We start from the raw sequence: 26693 nt of genomic DNA, 5'->3' as shown, positions 1-26693 counted from the left end.
ACGTTCATCTCTTGGAGACAGAACGCATCTCCTTCCTGAGCGGTATGACAGCTGCGTGGTCCCATGGTGTTTATACTTGCGTACTATTGTTTGTACAGATGAACGTGGTACCTTCAGGCATTTGGAAATTGCTCCCAAGGAAGAACCAGACTTGTGGAGGTCTACACATTTTTTTCCTGAGGTCTTGGCTGATTTTATTTGAAGGTAGGCCTTGAAATACATCCACAGGTACACCTCCAATTGACTCAAATTATGTCAATTAGCCTATCAGAAGCTTCTAAAGCCATGACATCGTTTTCTGGATTTTTCCAAGCTGTTTAAAGGCACAGTCAATTTAGTGTATGTAAACTTCTGACCCACTGGAATTGTGATACAGTGAATTATAAGTGAAATAATCTGTCTGTAAACAATTGTTGGAAAAATTACTTGTGTCATGCACAAAGTAGATGTCCTAACCGACTTGCCAAAACTATAGTTTGTTAACAAGAAATTTGTGGAGTGGTTGAAAAACGGGTTTTATTGTCTCCAACCTAAGTGTATTACATTTACATCATTTAGCAGACCCTCTTATCCAGAGCGACTTAGTGTATGTAAACTTCCGACTTCAACTGTATTTAACTGTGGCGTTTGTCATTTGACAGAGGGATATATTGTGGGATCTCGTTTTACTGAGAATATATATTACTGATGCATGGACAATGTGGTAGGATCCACATTGGCAAGTTCGTTTATCCTTGGATCCCATGCATAATGTTCATGCTCAGAGGATGACACAACATGACGAAGATGCTACCCTACGGCTGAAATGGTACAAATGCTTATCCGTTTCCGTATAGTAGTTGCCACAGAGACTGGTTTCCATCTTTTCGGTATTTGGGAGACCCCTTACTTATATATCCGCCTCGATATAAGAGAACGGAGTTGAGCGTTCCTCAGCTACATGCTTGCTAGACAGCATGTAATCATATGCAGTTTGAGCATTGTCAGTTTATGGTTTGTTATACATGTTGGCAAATTAGAAAATCTAAACCGATAAGAGAATAGAGGAGAACAAGAAGCCGGCTGCTATGTGTGCGTGCACTGTGCCACACTTGCCGCGCGCTCTAAAGCCGGAGAACCAACCACGTGGTAACTCCAAAGTGGGCTTGAGGGGGAAATGGTTGACACAAGTTAGCACAGCCTCAAAGTCAGAATTGGCTATATCGTAATATTTTTTTTTACGTTTGATTTTTCTTCTTAATTTAAGGTTAGGCATAATGTTAGCAGTGTGGTTAGGGTAAATTGTAGAAATAGGCGGGGTTTATGACTTTGACTGCTGTAACTAGTGACGTCCGAAAAAACTGTTGGAGGGACATGGCGCCGCACAGCAAAGCCATCCTACTCGCCTTATCGTCTCACGTTACCGGAGCTTGGCAGAACTGAGGGTTTGGTAGTTATCCACTCACTGTAGCATGCATGCCTGTAGCTAGCAATATTACTGTGTGTATTGTGTGACAGTCGTCAGGTCTGCCTTGTTTGTTGTTAAGTGAATTTGTAGCTATGTATGTTTTGCGTGAATGAAAAATGACCGGTGTATGGCTTGTACTGCTAATGTAGCGTAGGAAATAATACATTTGGCATTAACTCAAATGTCTGGTTTAACTGCTCCGCTATTCTGTCGTCAGGGATGTCTGACAAGATGTATTTCTGTTGTAGTAACATCTGCATTAGAGAAGCGATTACTGATATATGGCGATTACCGACACGTGAACTTGGCTGAGAACCTCGGCTCAAAATGGATGCCGCTTCAGAGCCAGCTCGTGAGCCTTGAGGAGGCAGGCGAGACATGATCCCAGATTTACCCCATTATGAATTAGTCCTCTACCAAATGCCTTGCTCTTAATAGCATTGGCTCTCATATTTAACTAGTCATGGTAAATAATAACAATAGTGGTGGAATTGTGATGATAATCAATAACCAATAACTGCTGTAGCCTGCCAAGTGTGCCACCATTGTCATTGACTAGAACCGGGGCCCACACCTGTCTGGTCCTGGGTGAAAAGGGTTAGGAAGCCCTTGTGTAGAGAATGAGATCCCCTACCTGCGATGTTCTGAAAGTTGTTGATCATCCAAATCTAATATATAGAGGGCACTGTTTATCATAACAATTCTGCTCAACAGATGTAAAGTTGTTCTTTATCACATTTCAATTTGAAATGCTCACTGGGATGGGATCTGGCTGATGGGTAGTGACTAGAATGAGGTAATCTTAGCAATAATTTTAGGGCATGACCCACCACGATACTCCAGAGCCGATTGGCCCCCAATGTTCCCGTAAGACTTGTTATATATTAAGGTATGGGTTACATAGAAACATTATATGGCAGTAACAACGCGTGCAGTCTTGAAAGGCGTCTTTCTCCTTCCTTTTCCACCACAGTAATGCATTACTTTGTATGGCACTGCCATCGGCCCATTGACCTGGCCTGGTACTGTTAAACTCTAAAGCAGGGTAACTCTTTGAACAGTTTCAAAGTTCATCCCATCTAGTGTATTTGTGCATGCCATCCAGGCAGTACAGTGCTTTTAATGCTGACTATTATGTAGGCTAAATTATATGTGAACGATGTCTGAGAATTAGAGGCTGGCAATTCAATCGTTAAGCACATGACATGTTGATGCCCCCGTTTAGACGGCAGAACAAAACATTTTGTAAACTTCCCATGATGCTACCATTCACAGACTCACACCTAGAATTATCCACTAGTGTACACATACACCCACACACTCAACTTTTTCTGCTTTGTTAAGGCGACAGCCTGAGTCTTAGGCCTCTGTGCTCCCACCCTCACTAGGTCATGTGGTCTATGTTGGAGTTATGCATCGGTCTCTGTTGCACTGGTGGTTGAACATGAACGACCCCTGCCCCACACACATTCACCCCCCCTCTATCTGCTGCCTGTCAGGCCAGCTCGGATGACTGGACCTGGTGGGTGTGGTCTCGGCTGGGTTTCACACATCCCCCTTCCCTTCAACCCCTTGTCCCTTAGGCTATCCTGCTTGGTCAGTTCTGCACTGCAGCACTATTGCTGCGGGAGTAGGATACATATTTAGTATGCACACACTTAATGCTGCCGGAATAGGAGGTGATTGAGATATATGGTCATCGCTGTTTGCTCGTCAGGGAACTCAACTCTAGCCTTCATGTGAAGTGCTCCCCCATCCTTGCCAAGGGAGCAGTTTTAGGCCTCTGCTATAGGGTGTAGCCCAGGGTCCCATTTGATAAACATATGTCTCCCCCTCAGGGTGAAGCAGTTTTTCAGTAGCTGTCTTGTTGTCAGTTTGAGTGTGTCAGGGTGAGCACAGGGAGCCCCTCTAAAGGGCTCTATTCAAACAAAGGTGATGGAGGTCCGTTTGCATCACTACGTAGTTCTACGTACATTTGTGTGGCTGAAGTTTTGGAACTTGACGCAAACAGACCTCTGTTGGCTCCTTTTGCGTAGACTGTGGAGAGCCCTTGATAGCTCCGGAGTGTCAACTCAGCACAAACTCACTTTCTGTCTCTGAACTTAATCAACCAGAGCCTCCTTTTTAGAGACATTGCTGTTTCCCTTCTAACTCCCCCACCGGTCTGAGGGTGTGGTAGCGTCGGTGGAAAATGTCTATTTCAACATTTCTCTAAATTTGCTGTTCCATCTGTCCATTTGAAAGGTGCTGGTTTATGTCTAGTGTGCTTTTCTCCTCTGTCTTATAGTCAGTGTTTGTGTTTTGGCTTCTTTCACCTGACAGAAGTGGAATATCCCTTCTTAGAAAAACACTGACTCAGAATGACTCAGGGCTTTTCTCCACTGCTCTTTGTGTGGCTGAGATGGAGAGAGGGTGTGTGTCTACTGTTACTTCAAGAGTGAACGGCCCCTAGGTGAAACCCAACAGATTATATCGGGACAATAGTAGTGATGGGGGGGGGAATTGATAGTTACATATCGCAATATTATTTTGGACGATATTATATCGATACTTTGACTCCAAGTATCGATTTGAAAAATACAAAAAAATCAGGGTGTTTTCTGCAGAGAAAAGTCTTGGGCGGGCTGCCTTTGTCCAAACGGTAAACAAATAAAATAAAATATCATAATGTGTGTGTATACAGTGCATCCGGAAAGTATTCAGACCCCTTCCCGTTTTCCAAATTTTGTTACGTTAGTCTTATTCTAAATAAAACATGTTCCCTACCTATCTACACACAATACCCAATAATGACATAGCAAAAACAGGTTTGTAGAAATTTTTGCAAATGTATTAAAAATAAAAACAGAAATGCCTTATTTACATAAGTATTCAGAGCCTTTGCTATGAGACTTGAAATTGAGCTCAGGTGCATCCTCTTTCCATTGATCATCCTTGAGATGTTTCTACACCTTGGAGTCCACCTGTGGTAAATTCAATTGATTGGACATGATTTGGAAAGGCACACACCTGTCTATGTAAGGTCCCACAGTTGACAGTGCATGTCAGGGCAAAAACCAAGCCATGAGGTTGAAGGAATTGTCCCTAGAGCTCCGAGACAGGATTGTGTCGAGGCACAGATCTAGAGAAGGGTACCAAACCATTTCTGCAGCTTTGAAGGTCCCCAAGAACACAGTGGCCTCCATCATTCTTAAATGGAAGACATTTGGAACCACCAAGACTCTTCCTAGAGCTGGCCGCCCGGCCAAACTGAGCAATCGGGGGAGAAGGGCCTTGGTCAGGGAGGTGACCAAGAACCCGATGGTCACTCTGACAGAGCTCCAGAGTTCCTCTGTGGAGATGGGAGAACCTTCCAGAAGGACAACCATCTCTGCAGCACTCCACCAATCATGGTAGAGTGGCCAGACGGAAGCCACTCCTTGGGGGGGGGGTAGAAGGATTACTTTATCGGGGGGGGGTAGAAGGATTACTTTATCCTATCCCACATATGGAATCATGTATTAACCAAAAAAGTGTTAAACTAATCAAAATATATTTGAGATTTGAGATTCATCAAATAGCCACCCTTTGCCTTGATGACAGCTTTGCGCACACTCTTGGCATTCTCTCAACCAGCTTCATGGGGTAGTAACCTGGAATGCATTTAAATTAACAGGTGAGATGGTTTGGGATGAGTCGGACCACAGCGTGAAGGAAAAGCAGCCAATGTGGGGACTCCTTCAAGACTGTTGGAAAAGCATTCCTGGTGAAGCTGGTTGAGAGAATGCCAAGAGTGTGCAAAGCTGTCATCAAGGCAAATGGTGGCTATTTGAAAAATCTCAAATATAGACTCCAGACCAAAGGACAAATTTCCACTGGCTTATGTCCATTGCTCGTGTTTCTTGGCCCAAGCAGGTCTCTTCTTATTATTGGTGTCCTTTAGTAGTGTTTTGTTTGCAGCAATTCGACCATGAAGGCCTAATTCGCACAGTGCCCTCTGAACAGTTGATGTTGAGATGTGTCTGTGACTTGAACTCTGTGAAGCATTTATTTGGGCTGCAATTTCTGAGGCTGGTAACTCTAATGAACTTATCCTCTGCAGCAGAGGTAACTCTGGGTCTTCCATTCCTGTGGCGGTCCTCATAAGAGCCAGTTTCATCAAAGCGCTTGATGGTTTTTGCGACTGCACTTGAAGAAACTTTCAAAGTTATTGAAATGTTCCGTATTAACTACCTTCATGTCTTAAAGTAATGATGGACTGTCCTTTCTCTTTGCTTATTTGAGCTGTTCTTGCCATAATATGGACTCGGTCTTTTACCAAATAGGGCTGTCTTCTGTATACCCCCCCCCCCTACCTTGTCACAACAACTGATTGGCTCAAATGCATTAAGACAGAAATAAATTCCACAAATTAACTTTCAAGAAGGCACGCCTGTTAATTGAAATGCATTCCAGGTGACTACCTCATGAAGGTGGTTGAGAGAATGCCAAGAGTGTGCAAAGCTGTCATCAAGGCAAAGGGTGGCTATTTGAAGAATCTCAAATATAAAATATATTTTGATTTGTTTAACACTTTTTTGGTTACTACATGATTCCATATGTGTTATTTCATAGCTTTGATGCCTTCACTATTATTCTACAATGTAGGAAATAGTAAAAAATAAAGAACCCTTGAATGAGTAGGTGTTCTAAAACTTTTGACTGGTAGTTTACATATAGAATCGCAATATCGTATCGGCACCTAAATATTGTGAAATCGTATCATGAGGTCCCTGGCAATTCCCAGCCTTTGACAATATGCCTGTCTCCTAGGGAATAGGATTGTATCCCCTGTGTACCAAAGCATTGTCTCTGTCATCTCAGTTGAGGGTCCAATCTTACCTTTCTCTTTCTGACAGGGCGATCAGAGGGCAGACGACCACCACGTTGGAACACCACAGAGCCTTGCTCCCGTTCCTGGGACTAACCACGGTTCAAAGTGTGAGTGCTGATCAAAAAAGCCTAAACACCATTCTCGCTCTCTCTCTCGTATGTGTGTGTGTATGTGTATACAGTGGTGTGAAAAAGTGTTTGCCCCCTTCCTGATTTGTTTGCATGTTTTTCAGATCATCAAACAAATTTAAATATTAGTCAAAGATAACACAAGTAAACACAAAATGCAGTTTTGAAATGAAGGTTGTTATTATTAAGGGAAAACAAAATCCAAACCTACATGGCCCTGTGTGAAAAAGTGTTTGCCCCCCTGTTATAACACAACTCAACTGTGGTTTATCACACCTGAGTTCAATTCCTCTAGCCACACCCAGGCCTGATTACTGCCACATCTGTTGTCAATCAAGGAATCACTTAAATAGGACCTGCCTGACAAAGTGAAGTAGACCAAAAGATCCTCAAAAGCTAGACATCATGCTGAGATCCAAAGAAATTCAGGAACAAATGAGAAAGAAAGTAATTGAGCTCCAGCAGTCTGGAAAAGGTTATAAAGACATTTCTAAAGCTTTGGGACTCCAGCGAACCACAGTGAGAGACATTATCCACAAATGGCGAAAACATGGAACAGTGGTGAACCTTCCCAGGAGTGCCCGGCCGACCAAAATGACCCCAAGAGCGCAGCGACGACTCATCCAGGGGTCACAAAAGACCACACAACAACATCCAAAGAGCTGCAGGCCTCACTTGCCTCAGTTAAGGTCAGTGTTCATGACTCCATCATAAGAAAGAGACTGGGCAAAAATGGCCTGCATGGCAGAGTTCCAAGACGGAAACCACTGCTTAGCAAAAATAACATTAATGCTCGTCTCATTTTTGCCAGAAAACATCTTGATGATCCCCAAGACCTTTGGGAAAATACTCTGTGGACTGACGAGACAAAAGTTGAACTTTTTGGAAGGTGTGTGTCCCATTACATCTGGTGTAAAAGTAACACTGCATTTCAGAAAAAGAACATCATACCAACAATAAAATATGGTGGTGGTAGTGTGATGGTCTGGGCCTGTTTTGCTGCTTCAGGACCTGGAAAACTTGCTGTGATAAATGGAACCATGAATTCTGCTGTCTACCAAAAAATCCTGAAGGAGAATGTCCGGCCATCTGTTCGTGACCTCAAGCTGAATCGAACTTGGGTTCTGCAGCAGGACAATGATCCAAAACACACCAGCAACTCCACCTCTGAATGGCTGAAGAAAAACAAAATGAAGACTTTGGAGTGGCCTAGTCAAAGTCCTGACCTGAATCCTATTGAGATGCTGTGGCATGACCTTAAAAAGGCAGTTCATGCTCGAAAACCCTCCAATGTGGCTGAATTACAACAATTCTGCAAAGATGAGTGGGCCAGAATTCCTCCACAGCGCTGTGAAAGACTCATTGCAAGTTATCGCAAACGCTTGATTGCAGTTGTTGCTGCTAAGGGTGGCCCAACCAGTTATTAGGTTGTAGGGGGCAATCCTTAATAATAATAACAACCTTCATTTCAAAACTGCATTTTGTGTTTTCTTGTTATCTTTGACAAATATTTAAAATGTATTTGATCTGAAACATTTTAAGTGTGACAAACATACAAACAAATAAGAAATCAGGAAGGGGGGGAAACACTTTTTCACACCACTATATATATATATATATATATATATATATATATATATATATATATATATATATATATATATACACACACATACACACTGCTCAAAAAAATAAAGTGAACACTTAAACAACACATCCTAGATATGAATGAATGAAATAATCTTATTAAATACTTTTTTCTTTACATAGTTGAATGTGCTGACAACAAAATCAAACAAAAATTGTCAATGGAAATCAAATGTATCAACCCATGGAGGTCTGGATTTGGAGTCACCCTCAAAATTAAAGTGGAAAACCACACTACAGGCTGATCCAACTTTGATGTAATGTCCTTAAAACAAGTCAAAATGAGGCTCAGTAGTGTGTGTGGCCTCCACGTGCCTGTATGACCTCCCTACAACGCCTGGGCATGCTCCTGATGAGGTGGCGGATGGTCTCCTGAGGGATCTCCTCCCAGACCTGGACTAAAGCATCCGCCAACTCCTGGACAGTCTGTGGTGCAACGTGGCATTGGTGGATGGAGCGAGACATGATGTCCCAGATGTGCTCAATTGGATTCAGGTCTGGGGAACGGGCGGGCCAGTCCATAGCATCAATGCCTTCCTCTTGCAGGAACTGCTGACACACTCGAGCCACATGAGGTCTAGCATTGTCTTGCATTAGGAGGAACCCAGGGCCAACCGCACCAGCATATGGTCTCACAAGGGGTCTGAGGATCTCATCTCGGTACCTAATGGCAGTCAGGCTACCTCTGGCGAGCACATGGAGGGCTGTGCGGCCCCCCAAAGAAATGCCACCCCACACCATGACTGACCCACCGCCAAACCGGTCATGCTGGAGGATGTTGCAGGCAGCAGAACGTTCTCCACGGCGTCTCCAGACACTGTCACGTCTGTCACGTGCTCAGTGTGAACCTGCTTTCATCTGTGAAGAGCACAGGGCGCCAGTGGCGAATTTGCCAATCTTGGTGTTCTCTGGCAAATGCCAAACGTCCTGCACGGTGTTGGGCTGTAAGCACAACCCCCACCTGTGGATGTCGGGCCCTCATACCACCCTCATGGAGTCTGTTTCTGACTGTTTGAGCAGGCACATGCACATTTGTGGCCTGCTGGAGGTCATTTTGCAGGGGTCTGGCAGTGCTCCTCCTGCTCCTCCTTGCACAAAGGCAGAGGTAGTGGTCCTGCTGCTGGGTTGTTGCCCTGCTACGGCCTCCTCCACGTCTCCTGATGTACTGGCCTGTCTCCTGGTAGCGCCTCCATGCTCTGGACACTACGCTGACAAACACAGCAAACCTTCTTGCCACAGCTCGCATTGATGTGCCATCCTGGATGAGCTGCACTACCTGAGCCACTTGTGTGGGTTGTAGACTCCGTCTCATGCTAACACTAGAGTGAAAGCACCGCCAGCATTCAAAAGTGACCAAAACATCAGCCAGGAAGCATAGGAACTGAGAAGTGGTCTGTGGTCACCACCTGCAGAACCACTTCTTTATTGGGGGTGTCTTGCTAATTGCCTATAATTTCCACCTGTTGTCTATTCCATTTGCACAACAGCATGTGAAATTGTGTCAATCAGTGTTGCTTCCTAAGTGGACAGTTTGATTTCACAGATGTGTGATTGACTTGGAGTTACATTGTGTTGTTTAAGTGTTCCCTTTATTTTTTTGAGCAGTGTATATATATGACTATCGCTGATTCTCTCTTCACCTCCTTCACCCTGTTCTTCCTCCTCTCAGATTTCTGTACAGGTCCGAGTGCGCCCATGCAGAACCACATGAAATGAATAAAGCACCACAGCCTTTAACGGGATCCCCATCTGCCCCCCACCCTGTCCCCTCCCCTGGACTCCAACAGGTAATGGGAATCTACTGTCTGTTTTGATTGGGGCTTCAATCTTGTCTCATGGTTGTTTGTCCAATCAGTAACCATATTGTTGATCACGGTCTCTCCCCTCCTTTCCTCTCCCTTTCACAGCCCAACTTCCCTCCTGGACAACCCCCCTCTGTTGTCTTTGCCACCCCACCGCCACAAATGAACCCAGCGCCACAGCCCCGACAGGTACGTCCGCCGTCACCCAACAGCTTAATCTCTGACTTCGCTTATTATTTAAATTGTCAGTTGTTTGTCCCATGTGCTGTGTCTTAATCCATTGGTAGGAGTGTAGATCCTGTTTAGGGCTGTTGCGGTGACCGTATTACCGCCACACTGGCGGTCACGAGTCATGAAGGCAGTCAAATTCCACGTGACTGTTTAGTCACGGTAATTAGTCTTCTCCAAGCTCTGATGCTGCTGATGGTCATTAGTACCCTACCAAACTTGCTAACTGCCTGGTATTCAGCACTCTATTGTCCCTCTAATCACTCTGACATCAATGCAAATGTAATCGAAAATCTAATCAAACACTTCATGACAGCCCATGAGCTCATGTTGCGCAACATTTCTATAGGCTATGCAATTGCGTGAGAAAACAGTGATGGCCTCTATTAAGAAGAGGAGGGTCCCATTAGCTTTCTATAGGCTTACTATATTTATTTCTCAACTTTCCAAATATTAAGCACATTGCATCTCTTTACAACAGGAGTATAGCCTACCTGGCTGGCATGAAAATGAACCACGGAAAAAGCGTCCTCCATTCCCTATTTAAGTGTATAGATTACATGAATTTTTTCCCACTGCCCCTGTTTCGAGACCGGTGCATGATAATGGTCCATTCTAAATCAAAACAAATTTCACACATGTATTATTTAGTATAATATGTTAAATATGCTAATTATTTAATATATGTAAAGACAAGATTAAATCAAGAATATATAGTCTGATGGGTGACTATTAGCCTAACACTTGTGAATTATATATTATCACTTGTGAATGATGCCCAGCGTAAGGCAGGAAACAATGCCTTTTTTTGGCGACTTTTTCGAATCATAGTCGCATGCCTCATGTAGCCTAGCCCATAGGCCTATACGTTTTGATAAGGTTTGTATCATTAACTAAAGTGGCCAAATAACTTATTAAAATTAAGCACATTAATCAATTTTACAAGGGGTGTAGAGCCTAACTGGCATACATAAGCAGTGTGTGAGTTTCAAGTTTGGGGAAGATAATTTTCACCATAAAAATGCACCATTATAATGAAAGCATTACATGCATAAATGCATTTGTGGTCACTTTTGAGAATGGTGTTTTCCTGCAAATGCAACATTAGTGCTTATAGCCTACTGCTGTGTGTGCATTGCTGCGCATATAATGTGAAGACATAGCCTAATAGTTTATCAACATTTTAAGCTATGTTCTGATCTGTTGCGTCAGCCTCATTGCGTAAAACAGGTTTTTTGATGCTAGTGGTTGTATTAATTTGGGGTCTATCGCATCCCACAACTGTCCCAGACTATGTTTGGAATATTTATTTATCACACAGAATATAATAGGTCAATTTTTGTACTATGGGGGATAGTAGATTGACATAGGCTAGTGCTTTTGCTGTTCGTTAAGCCTACTCATCTTGTTGGCTGGTGGAATTTTTTGGGGGAAATTTCTTCCAATATCTTCAATATGCACCTCGGAATTGGATAAGGACGCAGTTGTCTCCGATGTCTGTCTTCATTTGTACAGTCGTGGTCAATAGTTTTGAATGACACAAATATTAATTTTCACAAAGTCTGCAGCCTCAGTTTTTATGATGGCAATTTGCATATACTCCAGAATGTTATGAAGTGTGATCCCTGGTAAAAGTCCCTCTTTGCCATGAAAATGAACTTAATCCCCCCCAAAAAACATTTCCACCGCATTTCAGACCTGCCACAAAAGGACCAGCTGACATCGTGTCAGTGATTCTCTCGTTAACACAGGTGTGAGTGTTGACGAGAACAAAGCTGGAGATCACTCTGTCATGCTGATTGAGCTAGAATAACAGACTGGAAACTTTAAAAGGAGGGTGGTGCTTGAAATCATTGTTCTTCCTCTTGTTAACCATGGTTACCTGCAAGGAAACACGTGCCGTCATCATTGCTTTGCACAAAAAGGGCTTCACAGGCAAGGATATTGCTGCTAGTAAGATTGCACCTAAATCAACCATTTATCGGATCATCAAGAACTTCAAGGAGAGAGGTTCAATTGTTGTGAAGAAGGCTTCAGAGCGCCGAAGAAAGTCCAGCAAGCGCCAGGACCGTCTCCTAAAGTTGATTCAGCTGCGGGATCGGGGCACCACCAGTGCAGAGCTTGCTCAGGAATGGCAGCAGGCAGTTGTGAGTGCATCTGCACGCACAGTGAGGCGAATACTTTTGGAGGATGGTCCAGAGCGACTTGAAAATTGGTGCATTCACCTTATAGCCAGTGGGATAACCACTTTACAATATATATATATTTTTTATTTTATTTTTTGGTGGGGTAAGGGATTACTTTATCCTATCCCAGGTATTCCTTAAAGAGGTGGGGTTTCAAGTGTCTCCGGAAGGTGGTGAGTGACTCCGCTGTCCTGGCGTCGTGAGGGAGCTTGTTCCACCATTGGGGTGCCAGAGGAGTGAACAGTTTTGACTGGGCTGAGCGGGAACTGTGCTTCCGCAGAGGTAGGGGGGCCAGCAGGCCAGAGGTGGATGAATGCAATGCCCTCGTTTGGGTGTATGGACTGATCAGAGCCTGAAGGTACAGAGGTGCCGTTCCCCTCACAGCCCCTTACAATGTATTAAAAATCAAAACATGTAGCCCAACGTTTGTAGAACAACTAAAGTTACATTAATAACTCTAAATTAAGCATATAGGAGTACCTATTTCTTTGTTAACCGCTTAACACAGAATAGCCGCATGTGCTATTCCCTCAAATCGTTTGGAGAAAATATCCTTTCTATTTTATTCTGCTTTGTTCAATTGTATTCTTCATACTATAAAATAATGCCACAGAATTCTAAGCAAATCTTGTCTGCTAAATGAACTAGTGTAGCCCACAGCCATATGGCATAGCCAGATCAGGACCTAACATAAGGACAACTCAGAGTATGCCATTATGTTCTTCTGAAATAGACTACATTTTCTTCATATCATGTTTTTTTAGACCTGTCTAAAATAATGGATTTATTGTGAAGGTGTAGGCTATATTACATGGATATACACTGCTCAAAAAAATAAAGGGAACACTTAAACAACACAATGTAACTCCAAGTCAATCACACTTCTGTGAAATCAAACTGTCCACTTAGGAAGCAACACTGATTGACAATACATTTCACATGCTGTTTTGCAAATGGAATAGACAACAGGTGGAAATTATAGGCAATTAGCAAGACACCCCCAATAAAGAAGTGGTTCTGCAGGTGGTGACCACAGACCACTTCTCAGTTCCTATGCTTCCTGGCTGATGTTTTGGTCACTTTTGAATGCTGGCGGTGCTTTCACTCTAGTGGTAGCATGAGACGGAGTCTACAACCCACACAAGTGGCTCAGGTAGTGCAGCTCATCCAGGATGGCACATCAATGCGAGCTGTGGCAAGAAGGTTTGCTGTGTCTGTCAGCGTAGTGTCCAGAGCATGGAGGCGCTACCAGGAGACAGGCCAGTACATCAGGAGACGTGGAGGAGGCCATAGGCGGGCAACAACCCAGCAGCAGGACCGCTACCTCCGCCTTTGTGCAAGGAGGAGCAGGAGGAGCACTGCCAGAGCCCTGCAAAATGACCTCCAGCAGGCCACAAATGTGCATGTATCTGCTCAAACGGTCAGAAACAGACTCCATGAGGGTGGTATGAGGGCCCGACGTCCACAGGTGGGGGTTGTGCTTACAGCCCAACACCGTGCAGGACGTTTGGCATTTGCCAGAGAACACCAAGATTGGCAAATTCGCCACTGGCGCCCTGTGCTCTTCACAGATGAAAGCGGGTTCACACTGAGCACATGTGACAGACGTGACAGAGTCTGCTGCCTGCAACATCCTCCAGCATGACCGGTTTGGCGGTGGGTCAGTCATGGTGTGGGGTGGCATTTCTTTGGGGGGCCGCACAGCCCTCCATGTGCTCGCCAGAGGTAGCCTGACTGCCATTAGGTACCGAGATGAGATCCTCAGACCCCTTGTGAGACCATATGCTGGTGCGGTTGGCCCTGGGTTCCTCCTAATGCAAGACAATGCTAGACCTCATGTGGCTGGAGTGTCAGCAGTTCCTGCAAGAGGAAGGCATTGATGCTATGGACTGGCCCGCCCGTTCCCCAGACCTGAATCCAATTGAGCACATCTGGGACATCATGTCTCGCTCCATCCACCAACGCCACGTTGCACCACAGACTGTCCAGGAGTTGGCGGATGCTTTAGTCCAGGTCTGGGAGGAGATCCCTCAGGAGACCATCCGCCACCTCATCAGGAGCATGCCCAGGCGTAGTAGGGAGGTCATACAGGCACGTGGAGGCCACACACACACTACTGAGCCTCATTTTGACTTGTTTTAAGGACATTACATCAAAGTTGGATCAGCCTGTAGTGTGGTTTTCCACTTTAATTTTGAGGGTGACTCCAAATCCAGACCTCCACAGGTTGATAAATTTGATTTCCATTGAGAATTTTTGTGTGATTTTGTTGTCAGCACATTCAACTATGTAAAGAAAAAAGTATTTAATAAGATTATTTCATTCATTCAGATCTAGGATGTGTTGTTTAAGTGTTCCCTTTATTTTTTTGAGCAGTGTATTATACTTTTTAAAATGTGGATGTTCCAAATGACTGCATCAGTGGCTTGTAGGCTATGTGTGGAAGCCAGGAGATGCTAAATGTGTTTATGTTTATTAACGGGTCAATTACCGTGAGACCAGCAGTTATTTGCTTGATAATCACCGGCTGACGAAATTTCGTGACTGCCACAGCCCTAATCCTGCTACATGTACACTCTCACTCTTTCCTACAAATAAGCTCTCCTGTTGATTTCATATCTTACTGTTTTAGCGCTCAGTGAGTGTACGTTCCACACTCCAACCTGTCATCGTTACTGCTGGAACGCAAAATCATTATCTCAGATGAGACCTGTATTGTGTTCTGAATCCTCTTCTTGATCCCTGCTCCATGCCTGCCTATCTGTGTGTGTGTGTGTGTGTGTGTGTGTCAATGGAGGAGGGTTGTATCTGCTGCGCTCCAGCTGGTGTCCTATGTGGGTTTAACCTGTGACCTGTCTTGTTCTCCTTTTCTAGTTCGTCCCCGGGCCCCGTGCTTTACACCAACAGGTACTAACAGCCTAACCAGGGACTTGGGTGGGCTGGGTTGAAATAGGGGGCAGTTTGAGTTCTCTCTTCACTTGAATTTCATGTCTTCCTCAACTGTTTCTGAGCACTGAATGTTGTAAAACCTACACTTATGTTTATTATGGGAGGCTAAGAGATTGCATCTTCTGCAGAATCCTATTCATGGGATCCGCCATTCATTGGGAACTTGTCATGTTCACACACACACCAGGGTTTCCGTTAGCCGGTAATTATTGGCTTTTGTCCGATTGAGCCTTTGAGTAGAAAATCTGTCAAACAGCACAAGAGCTTCTGCTGCAGCATCTTGTGGTGCTTTCAACGAACCTACCAGGTACAACCCTAAATCCGTAAACATGTGTACCCTCATTGATATCATCCTGACTAACTTACCCTCTAAATACACCTCCGCTGTCTTCAACCAGGATCTCAGCGATCACTGCCTTATTGCCTGCGTCCGTAAAGGGTCCGCGGTCAAACGACCACCCCTCATCACTGTCAAACGCTCCCTAAAACACTTTAGCGAGCAGGCCTTCCTAATTGACCTGGCCCAGGTATCCTGGATGGATATAGATCTCATTCCGTCAGTATAGGATGCCTGGTTGTTCTTTAAAAGTAATTTCCTCTCAATCTTAAATAAACATGCCCCATTCAAAAAATACATAACTAAGAACAGATATAGCCCCTGGTTCTCCTCAGACTTGACTGCCCTTGACCAGCACAAAAACATCCTGTGGCGTACTGCATTAGCATCAAATAGCCCCCGCGATATGCAACTTTTCAGGGAAGTTAGGAACCAATATACACAAGCAGTTAGGAAAGCAAAGGCTAACTTTTTCAAACAGAAATGTGCATCCTGTAGCACTAACTCCAAAAAGTTTTGGGACACTGTAAAGTCCATGGAGAATAAGAGCATTTCCTCCCAGCTGCCCACTGCACTGAGGCTAGGAAACATTCACCACTGATAAATCTACAATAATCGAGAATTTCAACAAGCATTTTGCTACGGCTGGCCATGCGTTCCACCTGGCTACCACTACCCCGGCCACCAGCTCTGCACCCTCCGCTGCAACTTGCCCATGCCCCCCCCCCCCCCCCCCCCCCCCCGCTTCTCCTTCACACAAATTCAGACAGCTGATGTTCTGAAAGAGCTACACAATCTGGACCCCTACAAATCAGCAGGGCTAGACAATCTGGACCCTTTCTTTCTAAAACTAGCCGCCGAAATTGTCGCAACCCCTATTACTAGCCTGTTCAACCTCCCTTTCGTAACGTCTGAGATCCCCAGAGATTGGAAAGCTGCCGCGGTCATCCCCCTCTTCAAAGGTGGTGACACTCTAGATCCAAACTGTTACAGACCTATATCCATCCTGCCCTGCCTTTCGAAAGTATTTGAAAGCCAAGTTAACAAACAGATCACCGACCATTTCGAATCCCCCGTACCTTTTCCGCTATGCAATCCGGTTTCCGAGCTGGTCATGGGTGCACTTCAGCCACGCTCAAGGTCCTAAACGATATTATAACCGCGATCGCTAATAGACAGTACTGTGCAGCCGTCTTCATCGACCTGGCCAAGGCTTTCGACTCTGTCAACCACCGCATTCTTATTGGCAGACTAAATAGCCTTTGTTTCTCAAATGACTGCCTCACCTGGTTCACCAACTACTTCTCAGATCAGTTCAATGTGTCAAATCGGAGGGCCTGTTGTCTGGACCTATGGCAGTCTCTATGGGGGTGCCACAGGGTTCAATTCTTGGGCCGACTCTTTTCTCCGTGTATATCAATGATGTCGCTCTTGCTGCTGGTGACTCTCAGATCCACCTCTACGCAGACGACACCATTTTGTATACATCTGGCCCTTCATTGGACACTGTGTTAACAAACCTCCAAACGAGCTTCAATGCCATACAACACTCCTTCAGTAGCCTCCAACTGCTCTTAAACACTAGTAAAACTAAATGCATGCTCTTCAATCGAACGCTGCTGGCACCCGCCCACCCGACTAGAATCACTACTCTCGACGGGTCTGACCTAGAGTATGTGGACAACTACAAATACCTAGGTGTCTGGTTAGACTGTAAACTCTCCTTCCAGACTCACATTAAGAATCTCCAATCCAAAGTTAAATCCAGAATCGGCTTCCTATTTCGCAACAAAGCCTCCTTCACTCATGCTGCCAAACATGCCCTCGTAAAACTGACTATCCTACCGATCCTTGACTTCGCCGATGTCATTTACAAAATAGCCTCCAACACTCTACTCAGCAAATTGGATGTAGTCTATCACAGTGCCATCCGTTTTGTCTCCAAAGCCCCATACACTACCCACCACTGTGACCTATACGCTCTTGTTGGCTGGTCCTCATTACATGTTCGTCGTCAAACCCACTGGCTCCAGGCCATCTATAAATCACTGCTAGGCAAATCCCCGCCTTATCTTAGCTCATTGGTCACCATAGCAACACCCACCCGTAGTATGCGCTCCAGCAGGTATATCTCACTGGTCATCCCCAAAGCCAACACCTCCTTTGGCCGCCATTCCTTCCAGTTCTCTGCTGCCAATGACTGGAACGAATTGCAAAAATCTCTGAAGCTGGAGATACTTATCTCCCTCACTATCTTTAAGCGTCAGTTGTCAGAGCACCTTACCGATCACTGCACCTGTACACAGCCCATCTGAATTTAGCCCACCCAACTACCTCATCCCTATATTGTTATTTATTTTGCTCATTTGCACCCCAGTATCTCTATTTGCACATAATCTCTTGCACATCTATCATTCCAGTGTTAATACTAATTGTAATTATTTTTAATTGCCTATTTATTGCCTTACCTCCATAACTTGCTACATTTGCACACACTGTATATATATTTTCTGTTGTATTTTTTAACTTTATGTTTTGTTTTACCCCATATGTGTTGTTTTTATCGCACTGCTTTGCTTTATCTTGGCCAGGTCGCAGTTGTAAATGAGAACTTGTTCTCAACTGGCTTACCTGGTTAAATAAAGGTGAAATAAAAATAAAATAAAACAAATAAAAGACAACTGGGAACTCTGGTAAAATACAAGTCAGTGATCTTCAGGTCGGAAAGTCGGAGCTCTTGAAAGAGGGCGGAGTTGGAATTCCGAGTTTGGATGACCGTTAAACTATTTTTCCCAGTCTGAGCTAATTTTTTTCCAAGTTGTCTTGAACGCACTGAAGTTGGAAGTCAGATTTCCGAGTTCCCAGTTGTTTTGAAGGCGGCGTCAAACGGCAACGGAGGGCAGGCTTCATCAGCGCGTCATACACCACTTTGCAGTGAGCTGGAGGCAACGTGCATTTAGAAGACCTACTTAATTGTTTGAAATCTGAACGTTTTAATATATACACTGAACAAAACTATAAACGCAACATGAAAAATTTCAAAGATTTAACTGAGTTACAGTTCATATAAGGAAGTCAGTTAGGCCCTAATCTATGAATTTCACATGACTGGGAATACATATATGCATCTGTTGGTCACAGATACCGTAAAAAATTAAAATATGAGCGTGGATCAGAAAACCAGTCCGTATCTGGTATGGAACTCATCACGGTATCTCTGTGCATTTAAAATTGGCATCAATAAAATGCAATTGTTTGTTGTCCGTAACTTATGCCTGCCCATACCGTAACCCCACCGCCACCATGGGGCGGGCACTCTGTTCACAACGTTGACATCAGCAAACCGCTCGGCCACCTGCTCGCCCACCCGACTGCCATCTGCATGGTACAGTTGAAACCATGATTCATCTGTGAAGAACACACTTCTCTAGCGTGCCAGTGGCCATCGAAGGTGAGCGTTTGCCCACTGAAGTAGGTTACGATGCCGAACTGCAGTCAGGTCAAGACCCTGGTGAGGACGACAAGCACGCAGATGAGCTTCCCTGAGACGGTTTCTGACAGTTTGTGTAGAAATTCTTCGGTTGTGAAAACCAACAGCTGTCCGGGTGTTAGGTCTCAGACGATCCTGCAGGTGAAGAAGCCGGATGTGGAGGTCCTGGGCTGGCGTGGTTACATGTGATCTGCGGTTGCGAGGCCAGTTGGACATACTTTCTCTAAAATGACGTTGGTGGTGGCTTATGGTAGAGAAATTAACACAATTCTCTGGCAACAGCTTTGGTGGACATTCCTGCAGTCAACATGCCAATTGCACTCTCCCTCAAAACATGAGACATCTGTGGCATTGTTGTGTGCCAAAACTGCACATTTTAGTGGCCTTTTATTGTCCCCAGCACAAGGTGCACCTGTGTAATGCTGTTTAATCAGCTTCTTGATATTCCACACCTGTCAGGTGGATGGATTATCTTGGCGAAGGAGAAGTGCTCACTAACAGGGATGTAAACACATTTCTGCACATAATTTGAGAGAAATAAGCTTTTTGTGTGTATGGAAAATGTCAGGGATCTTTTATTTCAGCTCATGAAACATGGTGCCAACACTTTACGTGTTGCTTTTATATTTTTATTCAGTATATTGAGGCATGTCTTACCTTGCTTCAAAGTAGCCTATTAGATCTCCTCTCTTTAAAAATGTCTAACGATATTTTCATCTCTGTCACATGAAACCGCTCGCATGTGCAGTGTCCTTTTGACAACTACGGTTTGACAGCTACGGTTTCTGGCTAATAGACTACTGCCTTGTGCGTATTGCTGCGCTTATAATGTGAATAAATAATATTTAATCAACATTCTAAGTTAAAAGTTCTAATCTGTTGCGTCAGACTCATTGCTTTCTGTTTAAAAAATAAATAAATAATTATGTAGCCTAGGCCCACTGGATGTATGAATTTGGGATCTGTCATCCCACAACTGTCCTTGAGTCTGTTTGGAATAGGCCATTTCTTTCTCAACAAGCTGACCAATAGAATAAGTAGCCTAAACTTTTCTACTATAGATTGACATAGGCTAGTGATTTTTGCTGTTGGTTACTCGTCTTGTTGGCTGAGAAAGTAAATGTGGACAGTTATTCTAACATGTTCAAAGTGCATATCATAATTCAGTAAGAAGGACTGTAAATCGTTTCATTCTCAACTTGCATGTTCTGTTAATATGAATTACCGTAATCTAAATGTGATTTTTGTCATTCTGAGCAAAGTGAGTGAACGCCCTAATCAGGTTATGCACCCAATGCATATTGGTCCGGCAAATTTCAAAAATGTCAAATGTCCGTCGCCACATTTTCCTAACGGAAACCCTTATACACACACTGACTCCGTGCCCTACGTTAGCTTTGCGCATGGACACAGTTGCTCACACACCTGCATTTTTAGGGACTAGGGATGTGTTCTGGCTTATGCATGCTGCTTGTTAATTCACTGCTGGGGAGGTGGTGGGGGTAGGTTCTCTGCTTTCTGTCAACTGACTGCCGCTCTCTCACTCCCTCTCGTCCCCCCCCCCCCCCTCTCTCTCTTGCATCCGTGTGTGTCTGTTCATGTGTTGTCTGTGTGATGTGCTGCTGAAGGGAGGATTCAGGTCACTGCAGGTAACACTTCTCCTCTTTTTCCAGAGGAGTCGGTCTGTCTGTAGTTGGCAGTGTTCCTGCCTGTGGTCCTGGCATCATTCTTTTTGGCTTCAGTTTTGCTTAAAGAGACCCATCAGAATGTAAATGAAGCAACACAGAACGTTCTAGTCTTATTTGGTTTTTAGAGGTTTGGATTCTGCCTTTATGAACAGACTGTTAAAGTGTCAGAACAGGCTGTTAAAATGTCAGAACAGACTGTTAAAATTGTTGTAGTATTAACTGCCATAAGGAATGGCAAGGGGAAATATAATAGCCCTAATTAAAGTTTTAATTGTTGAATGTTCTTTACATAAGAGGAGACTTTTCCATAACTTGCCCCTCTCTCCTCCTCTCCTACATTTCTCCAGCCGTACTACAGCCGGCCCAGCAATGCCCCCCGGGTGCCCCCCAGCAGCACGCCGAGGCCCGTGGCGCCCACACACGTCTACCAGCCGGGCCAACAGATGATGATGATCCCCTCACAGCAGATCCCTTTCCCCAACCAACAGGGCCCCGCCTACTTCATACCCGGACAGGTAACCCCCCCCCCCCCCCCCCCCCAACAGGGTGCTCCATCTATACTAGTGGCCACTCATTCTCTTTACTCAGACATTCACTATACCTTTTGGGACTGTTCCTTTGCGCCATGCAAGCTCAATCAAGCGCAGTTATGGTACTTGGAAAGAAAGGAAACCAGGTCTGGTAACAACTAGCAAGGCAGTCCCCCTCCCCGTCTGTGAGGGAGGCCCCACATGGAGTGGTCTGCCTCCCCCTGGCTCAGGGACAGATTCTGCTGAGTCTGGGGCTCCGCTCTATGGAGCCAGTGCTGGGACAAAAGCCCCTCTCCCTTCCCTCTGGCCGTGGCCAGGCGATCAGCTGACCCTCCAGTCCCTTCCTGATTGTGCAGCGCTTAAAAGCACCACAGAGAAAGAGAGAGGGATGGGTGTTACTGTGTGTTAGACGGAGGTAGAGGGGTATAAGTTCAATATTAAGAGAGGTAGTCCTGCCACAGCTTATTGGCCTTCAAAACCACACAAGTGTGTGTGTGTGTGTGTGTGTGTGTGGAACAAAGAAAGGTATAGGTGTGTGTTGAATGAGTTAGATCAATACTAGTTGGCAGGCTGTCTTTGCACCTTTTCCATCCTACCCATTGTTCTTTTGTAGTTGAGCTTTAGTTTGCCTTGAATACTCTGGGCTTGCGGAACATTTTACAATGTACATTTAGATTATCTTATATCTAAACCATTCTGACATGTCTCTCTCCCTCAGTACCGGTCAACGTACGTAGCCACCCCTCAGCAGTACCCGGTCCCGCCGGGCACCCCAGGCTTCTACCCAGGCACCAGCCCAGCTGAATATGGTATGTATGGTAAGAGGCTCTGTTTGGGGCCTCGCCTGCCGATACCCTCCTTTACCCAACACCACAGGCCTCAGCCTAACACCGCTCTCTCCTGGACACACTGAAAACAGGGATGTCAATTCCTGAGATTAATTTAAAAGTATTTTCAACAGAATTTCAATTCACTGAATTCAAGTGAAATTGAGTTCAACACTGACACACAGGTCAAATTCCAAAGCTGTTACTTATTTCGGCACAAATAAGTAATTCCCAACAGTGTTGTCTATTCCAAATTTCCTGACTTCCCTGTTTATTTTGTCCAGGAACGAAGGCCTCTGGGCTGGTGATGCAGAGTTTGACTGCCCTCTAGGGGTATGTGTTCGCCAGTACAGGGGCTATAGAAAGCTCACTGGTTGTCCTGAAAACAAGCTTGGTGACCCTGCTCACAAGCCTGTGAGCTATGTAGTGGCTTAGTCTGTCTGTACAGTTCATACATTTCAACATTGACCAGCCATGGTCAGAGCAGTCCATATATGAAATCTACTTTAGAAATGTTATCCAAGTCTTGACATATATTACTCCAACATGGTTAACAAGATGGTTGATTGTAAAGAAAGTTTTGAGAGAGCGGGAAATTCATGTGTGGTTGGTTGTGTGTGGATATATAAATTTTTAGAATTTGTCCTCGTGGTGCCAGTCTAATATAATTAGTTTGTGTGCTCACACTAGTCATGTGCTCTCTCAATGCCTCACAAAGGTACTGACTCTCATGCTGTCGCATACTGTACTCGCACCTGGCTAACACATGCACTGTCACACATACCGTACTTAAATTCCCATGCACCAGTCTCACACTGACTCCCTGTTTGTCTGGCCTTCTGCAGCCATGGACAGACAGACAAACGTGCACAGAGCCTCTGCCTGTGTGTGTGTTTTGAGACTGCAGTGCTAAGTTGATTTGGGGTAGGAATGTATTTGGGTCTGCTCCAATAAGCTTCTGGCTGAGACCAAGTCCAGGAGGAAGGGAAGTGAATGTGTCCTCAGGCTCAGCTCACTGCTGCTTCTTCCAGTTCGGCATGAACTACTAGTCTTGGGGCTGGTGCTCTGGAGGTGTGTAACACTCAAATACCTCCCCTCAGTGCCTCACAGATTTGTCTTGCTTCCATTTGGCCCCCTAGCTAGCTCCTTCTCCCATTCGCTGTTTTAAAATACCTGAAAGGACTGGATATGTGTAAGCAGTATGGTGATGGCTCCGCCGGCCTAGCTCATCAGTAGGCAAAGTGGAGCTTCCTCTTTACTGTTTTCACCTAAACAGTCCTCTGAGATTTTCACTCCTGAGGGAGTGGGAATTAGAGGGCTAGATAGAAGCAGATCAAGTACATGTTAGCTGGTGAGGGATTTAAATTGAAAGGGGCCTATGTAGTGCAGTGGTGATCATTCCAGAAATGCCCCTTCATTTCATCCCCTCAAGCCCACACCTTTGATTTGAAATGCCCAGTATGTGGCACCAGTCTATGATTTTGTTTGGTGTTGTTGTAACTAGGGCTGTTACAGTGACAGTATTACCGCCACACCGGCAGTCACCAGTCATGTAGCTCAGCTGGTAGAGCACGGCGCTTGTAACGCCAAGGTAGTGGGTTCGATCCCCGGGACCACCCATACACAAAAATGTATGCACGCATGACTGTAAGTCGCTTTGGATAAAAGCGTCTGCTAAATGGCATATTATTATTATTATTATGACCGCAGTCAAATTCCACGTGACCGTTAAGTCACGGTAACTAGGCTATTCCAAAACTGTGCTCTGATGGTCATTAGTATCCTATCAAACTTGCTAATGGCCTTGTACTCAGTGCTCTATTGTCCCTCTAATCACTGACATCAATGCAATCGAAATCAAATACTTCATGAGAGCCGTGGCACTCAGCGTTTGTGCAGAATCACCTGTTGCGCTGCGAGAGCCAGCTCCTCATAGCTGGCATGAAAATGAACCATGGGAAAAGCGTCCTCCAATTGCCATTCAAGTGCATACAGGTGACGTCTTTTTTGCCCCTGTTCCGACAGGTGCTTGAAAATTGCCCATTTTTGTAAATCAACTAATTTCACACACATTATTTTGTATATGTAAAGACCAGATTAAATTGAGAATAGTCTGAAGGGTGAGAATATTATCACTTGCGAATGATGCCCAGCATGTGCAGACTAAAAGGCAAGAAACAGTACAATACATTTTCAAATCATAGTCGCAATCATCATGTAGCCTAGCCCATAGGCCTATATGTTTTGATAAGGTTTGTATCACAACTAAAGTGGCCAAATAACTCCAAATGTAGCTTATAGGCCTAGGACTGCTGGAACAGGGTTAGAGAGCCCATAGCCTACAGATCCTAGTGAAACATCTGTTCTTATAAGCCCAGTCATTGCACAATTGCGTGTGAAAACAGAGTTTTGACTGGCCGCTATTTAAGACGATCCCAGCTTTCTCGTGCTGCTATATTTATTGCACAATTCTTTAAATTAAACACATTGATCCGCTTTACAACCAGTGTAGACTACCTGGCATATTACAAATGTAACCTTCGGAAGCGGTTCCTACTTGAGTGCAGGCTACGGAAGACACTTTTTTTTGTGGGCCATTCCTAAATACAAAATAATTCCAGAAATACACTACATGGCCATATGTTTGTGGACACCCGCTTGTCGAACATCTCATTCGAAAATCATGGGCATCAATATGGAGTTGGTCCCCGCTTTGCTGCTATAACAGCCTCCACTCTTACATTTACATTTAAGTCATTTAGCAGATGCTCTTATCCAGAGCGACTTACAGTTAGTGAGTGCATACATTATTTTTTTATTTTTCATACCCCCGTGGGAATCGAACCCACAACCCTGGCGTTGCAAACGTCATGCTCTACCAACTGAGCTACATCCCTGCCTGCCATTCCCTCCCCTACACTGGACGACGCTGGGCCAATTGTGCGCCGCCCCATGGGTCTCCCGGTCACGGCCGGCTACGACAGAGCCTGGATTCGAACCAGGATCTCTAGTGGCACTGCCTTAGACCACTGCGCCACTCGGGAGGTTCTCTCTGGGAAGACTTTCCACTAGATGTTGGAACATTGCTGCGGGGACTTGCTTCCATTCAGCCATTAGTGAGGTCGGCCACTGATGTTGGGCGATTAGGCCTGGCTCGCAGTCTGTGTTCCAATTCATCCCAAAGGTGTTCAATGGGGTTGAGGTCAGGGCTCTGTGCAGGCCAGTCAAGTTCTTCCACACCGATCTCGACAAACCATTTCTGTATGGACCTCGTTTTGTGCACGGGGGCATTGTCATGCTGAAACAGGAAAGGGCCTTCCCCAAACTGTTGCCACAAATTTGGAAGCACAGAATCGTCTAGAATGTAATTGTATGCTGTAGCATTAAGACTTCCCTTCACTGGAACTAAGGGGCCTAGCCCGAACCATGAACAACAGCCCCAGACCATTATTTCTCCTCCACCAAACTTTACAGTTGACACTATGCATTGGGGCAGGTAGCGTTCTCCTGGCATCTGCCAAACCCAGATTCGTCCGTCGGACTGCCAGATGATGAAGCGTGATTCGTCACTCCAGAGAATGCATTTCCACTGCTCCAGAGTCCAATGGCGGCGAGCTTTACACCACTACACCACTTGGCATTGCGCATGGGGATCTTAGGCTTGTGTGCGGCTACTTGGCCATGCAAACCCATTTCATGAATTGTGCTGACGTTGCTTCCAAAGGCAGTTTGGAACTCGGTAGTAAGTGTTGCAACTGAGGACAGACAAAGTTTACGCGCTACGCACTTAAGCACTCGGCGGTCATGTTCTGTGAGTTTGTGTGGCCTACCACTTCGCGGCTGAGCCGTTGTTGCTCCTAGACATTTCCACTTCACAATAACAGCACATACAGTTGACCGGGGCAGCTCTAGCAGGGCAGAAATTTGACGAACTGACTTGTTGGGAAGGTGGCATCCTATGACGGTGCAAAGTTGAAAGTCACTGAGCTCTTCAGTACGTGCCGTTAAATTGCCAATGTTTGTCTATGGAGATTGCATGGCGGTGTGCTCAATTTTATACACCTGTCGGCAACAGGTGGGGCTGAAATAGCTGAACCTACTAATTTGAAGTGGTGTCCACATACTTTTGGCCATGTAGTGTATATTAGTAGGCCATACTGTATGTAATGACCACTGCCCAAGTTGTAACTGCAGTGGGACTACTGAGACTTGCTTCACTCTGATTTAGGTACTATCATCACCCTAGGAAATGTGTCTATGGTCTAATTATTGACCCTCTTGGAGTTGTTTGTTTAGGATGTTGTATGGTTGTTGCATCTTTATCAGACTCATCATAAGGTTGTCATGGTGTGTGTGTCACCCTTTATTCTAGAAGCCATATGTCATGAGGTCAGTCTGACACATGACCCTCCTTCAATGGTCATGTGACAATGAGACGAGAACTTGGCTTCAGCACCGCACACACACACACTAACAATCTAGAGCCCTGATGAGATTTTTTATTTAACCAAAATTGGGGGGGACCCACAGCTGGGTTCTGATTTGCCTCTTTCAGTGTGAATAAGATGAGTGTTTGTTTAGG

At 44.9% G+C, this 26693-nt stretch overlaps 1 protein-coding gene across 1 annotated transcript in view; it reads left to right on the top strand.

Moving 5' to 3' along the window:
• The first annotated feature begins 1265 nt into the window (after positions 1-1265).
• LOC311102162 (eukaryotic translation initiation factor 4 gamma 1-like) overlaps positions 1266-26693 on the top strand; it is a 53673-nt gene continuing 28245 nt past the window's right edge. Inside the window, exons 1-7 of the mRNA XM_084143403.1 lie at positions 1266-1429; positions 6325-6406; positions 9744-9861; positions 9982-10065; positions 15165-15197; positions 21102-21269; positions 22003-22093. Of these exons, the coding sequence (XP_083999529.1) occupies positions 9787-9861; positions 9982-10065; positions 15165-15197; positions 21102-21269; positions 22003-22093 (451 nt within the window). The 5' untranslated portion in view covers positions 1266-1429; positions 6325-6406; positions 9744-9786. The remainder of the gene's footprint in view (positions 1430-6324; positions 6407-9743; positions 9862-9981; positions 10066-15164; positions 15198-21101; positions 21270-22002; positions 22094-26693) is intronic.

This window comes from Coregonus lavaretus (genome assembly GCF_964263955.1).
Source record: "Coregonus lavaretus genome assembly, chromosome: 26".
In the NCBI taxonomy this organism is placed as follows: Eukaryota; Metazoa; Chordata; class Actinopteri; order Salmoniformes; family Salmonidae; genus Coregonus; species Coregonus lavaretus.
This window is presented reverse-complemented; position numbering and strand designations above follow the sequence as displayed.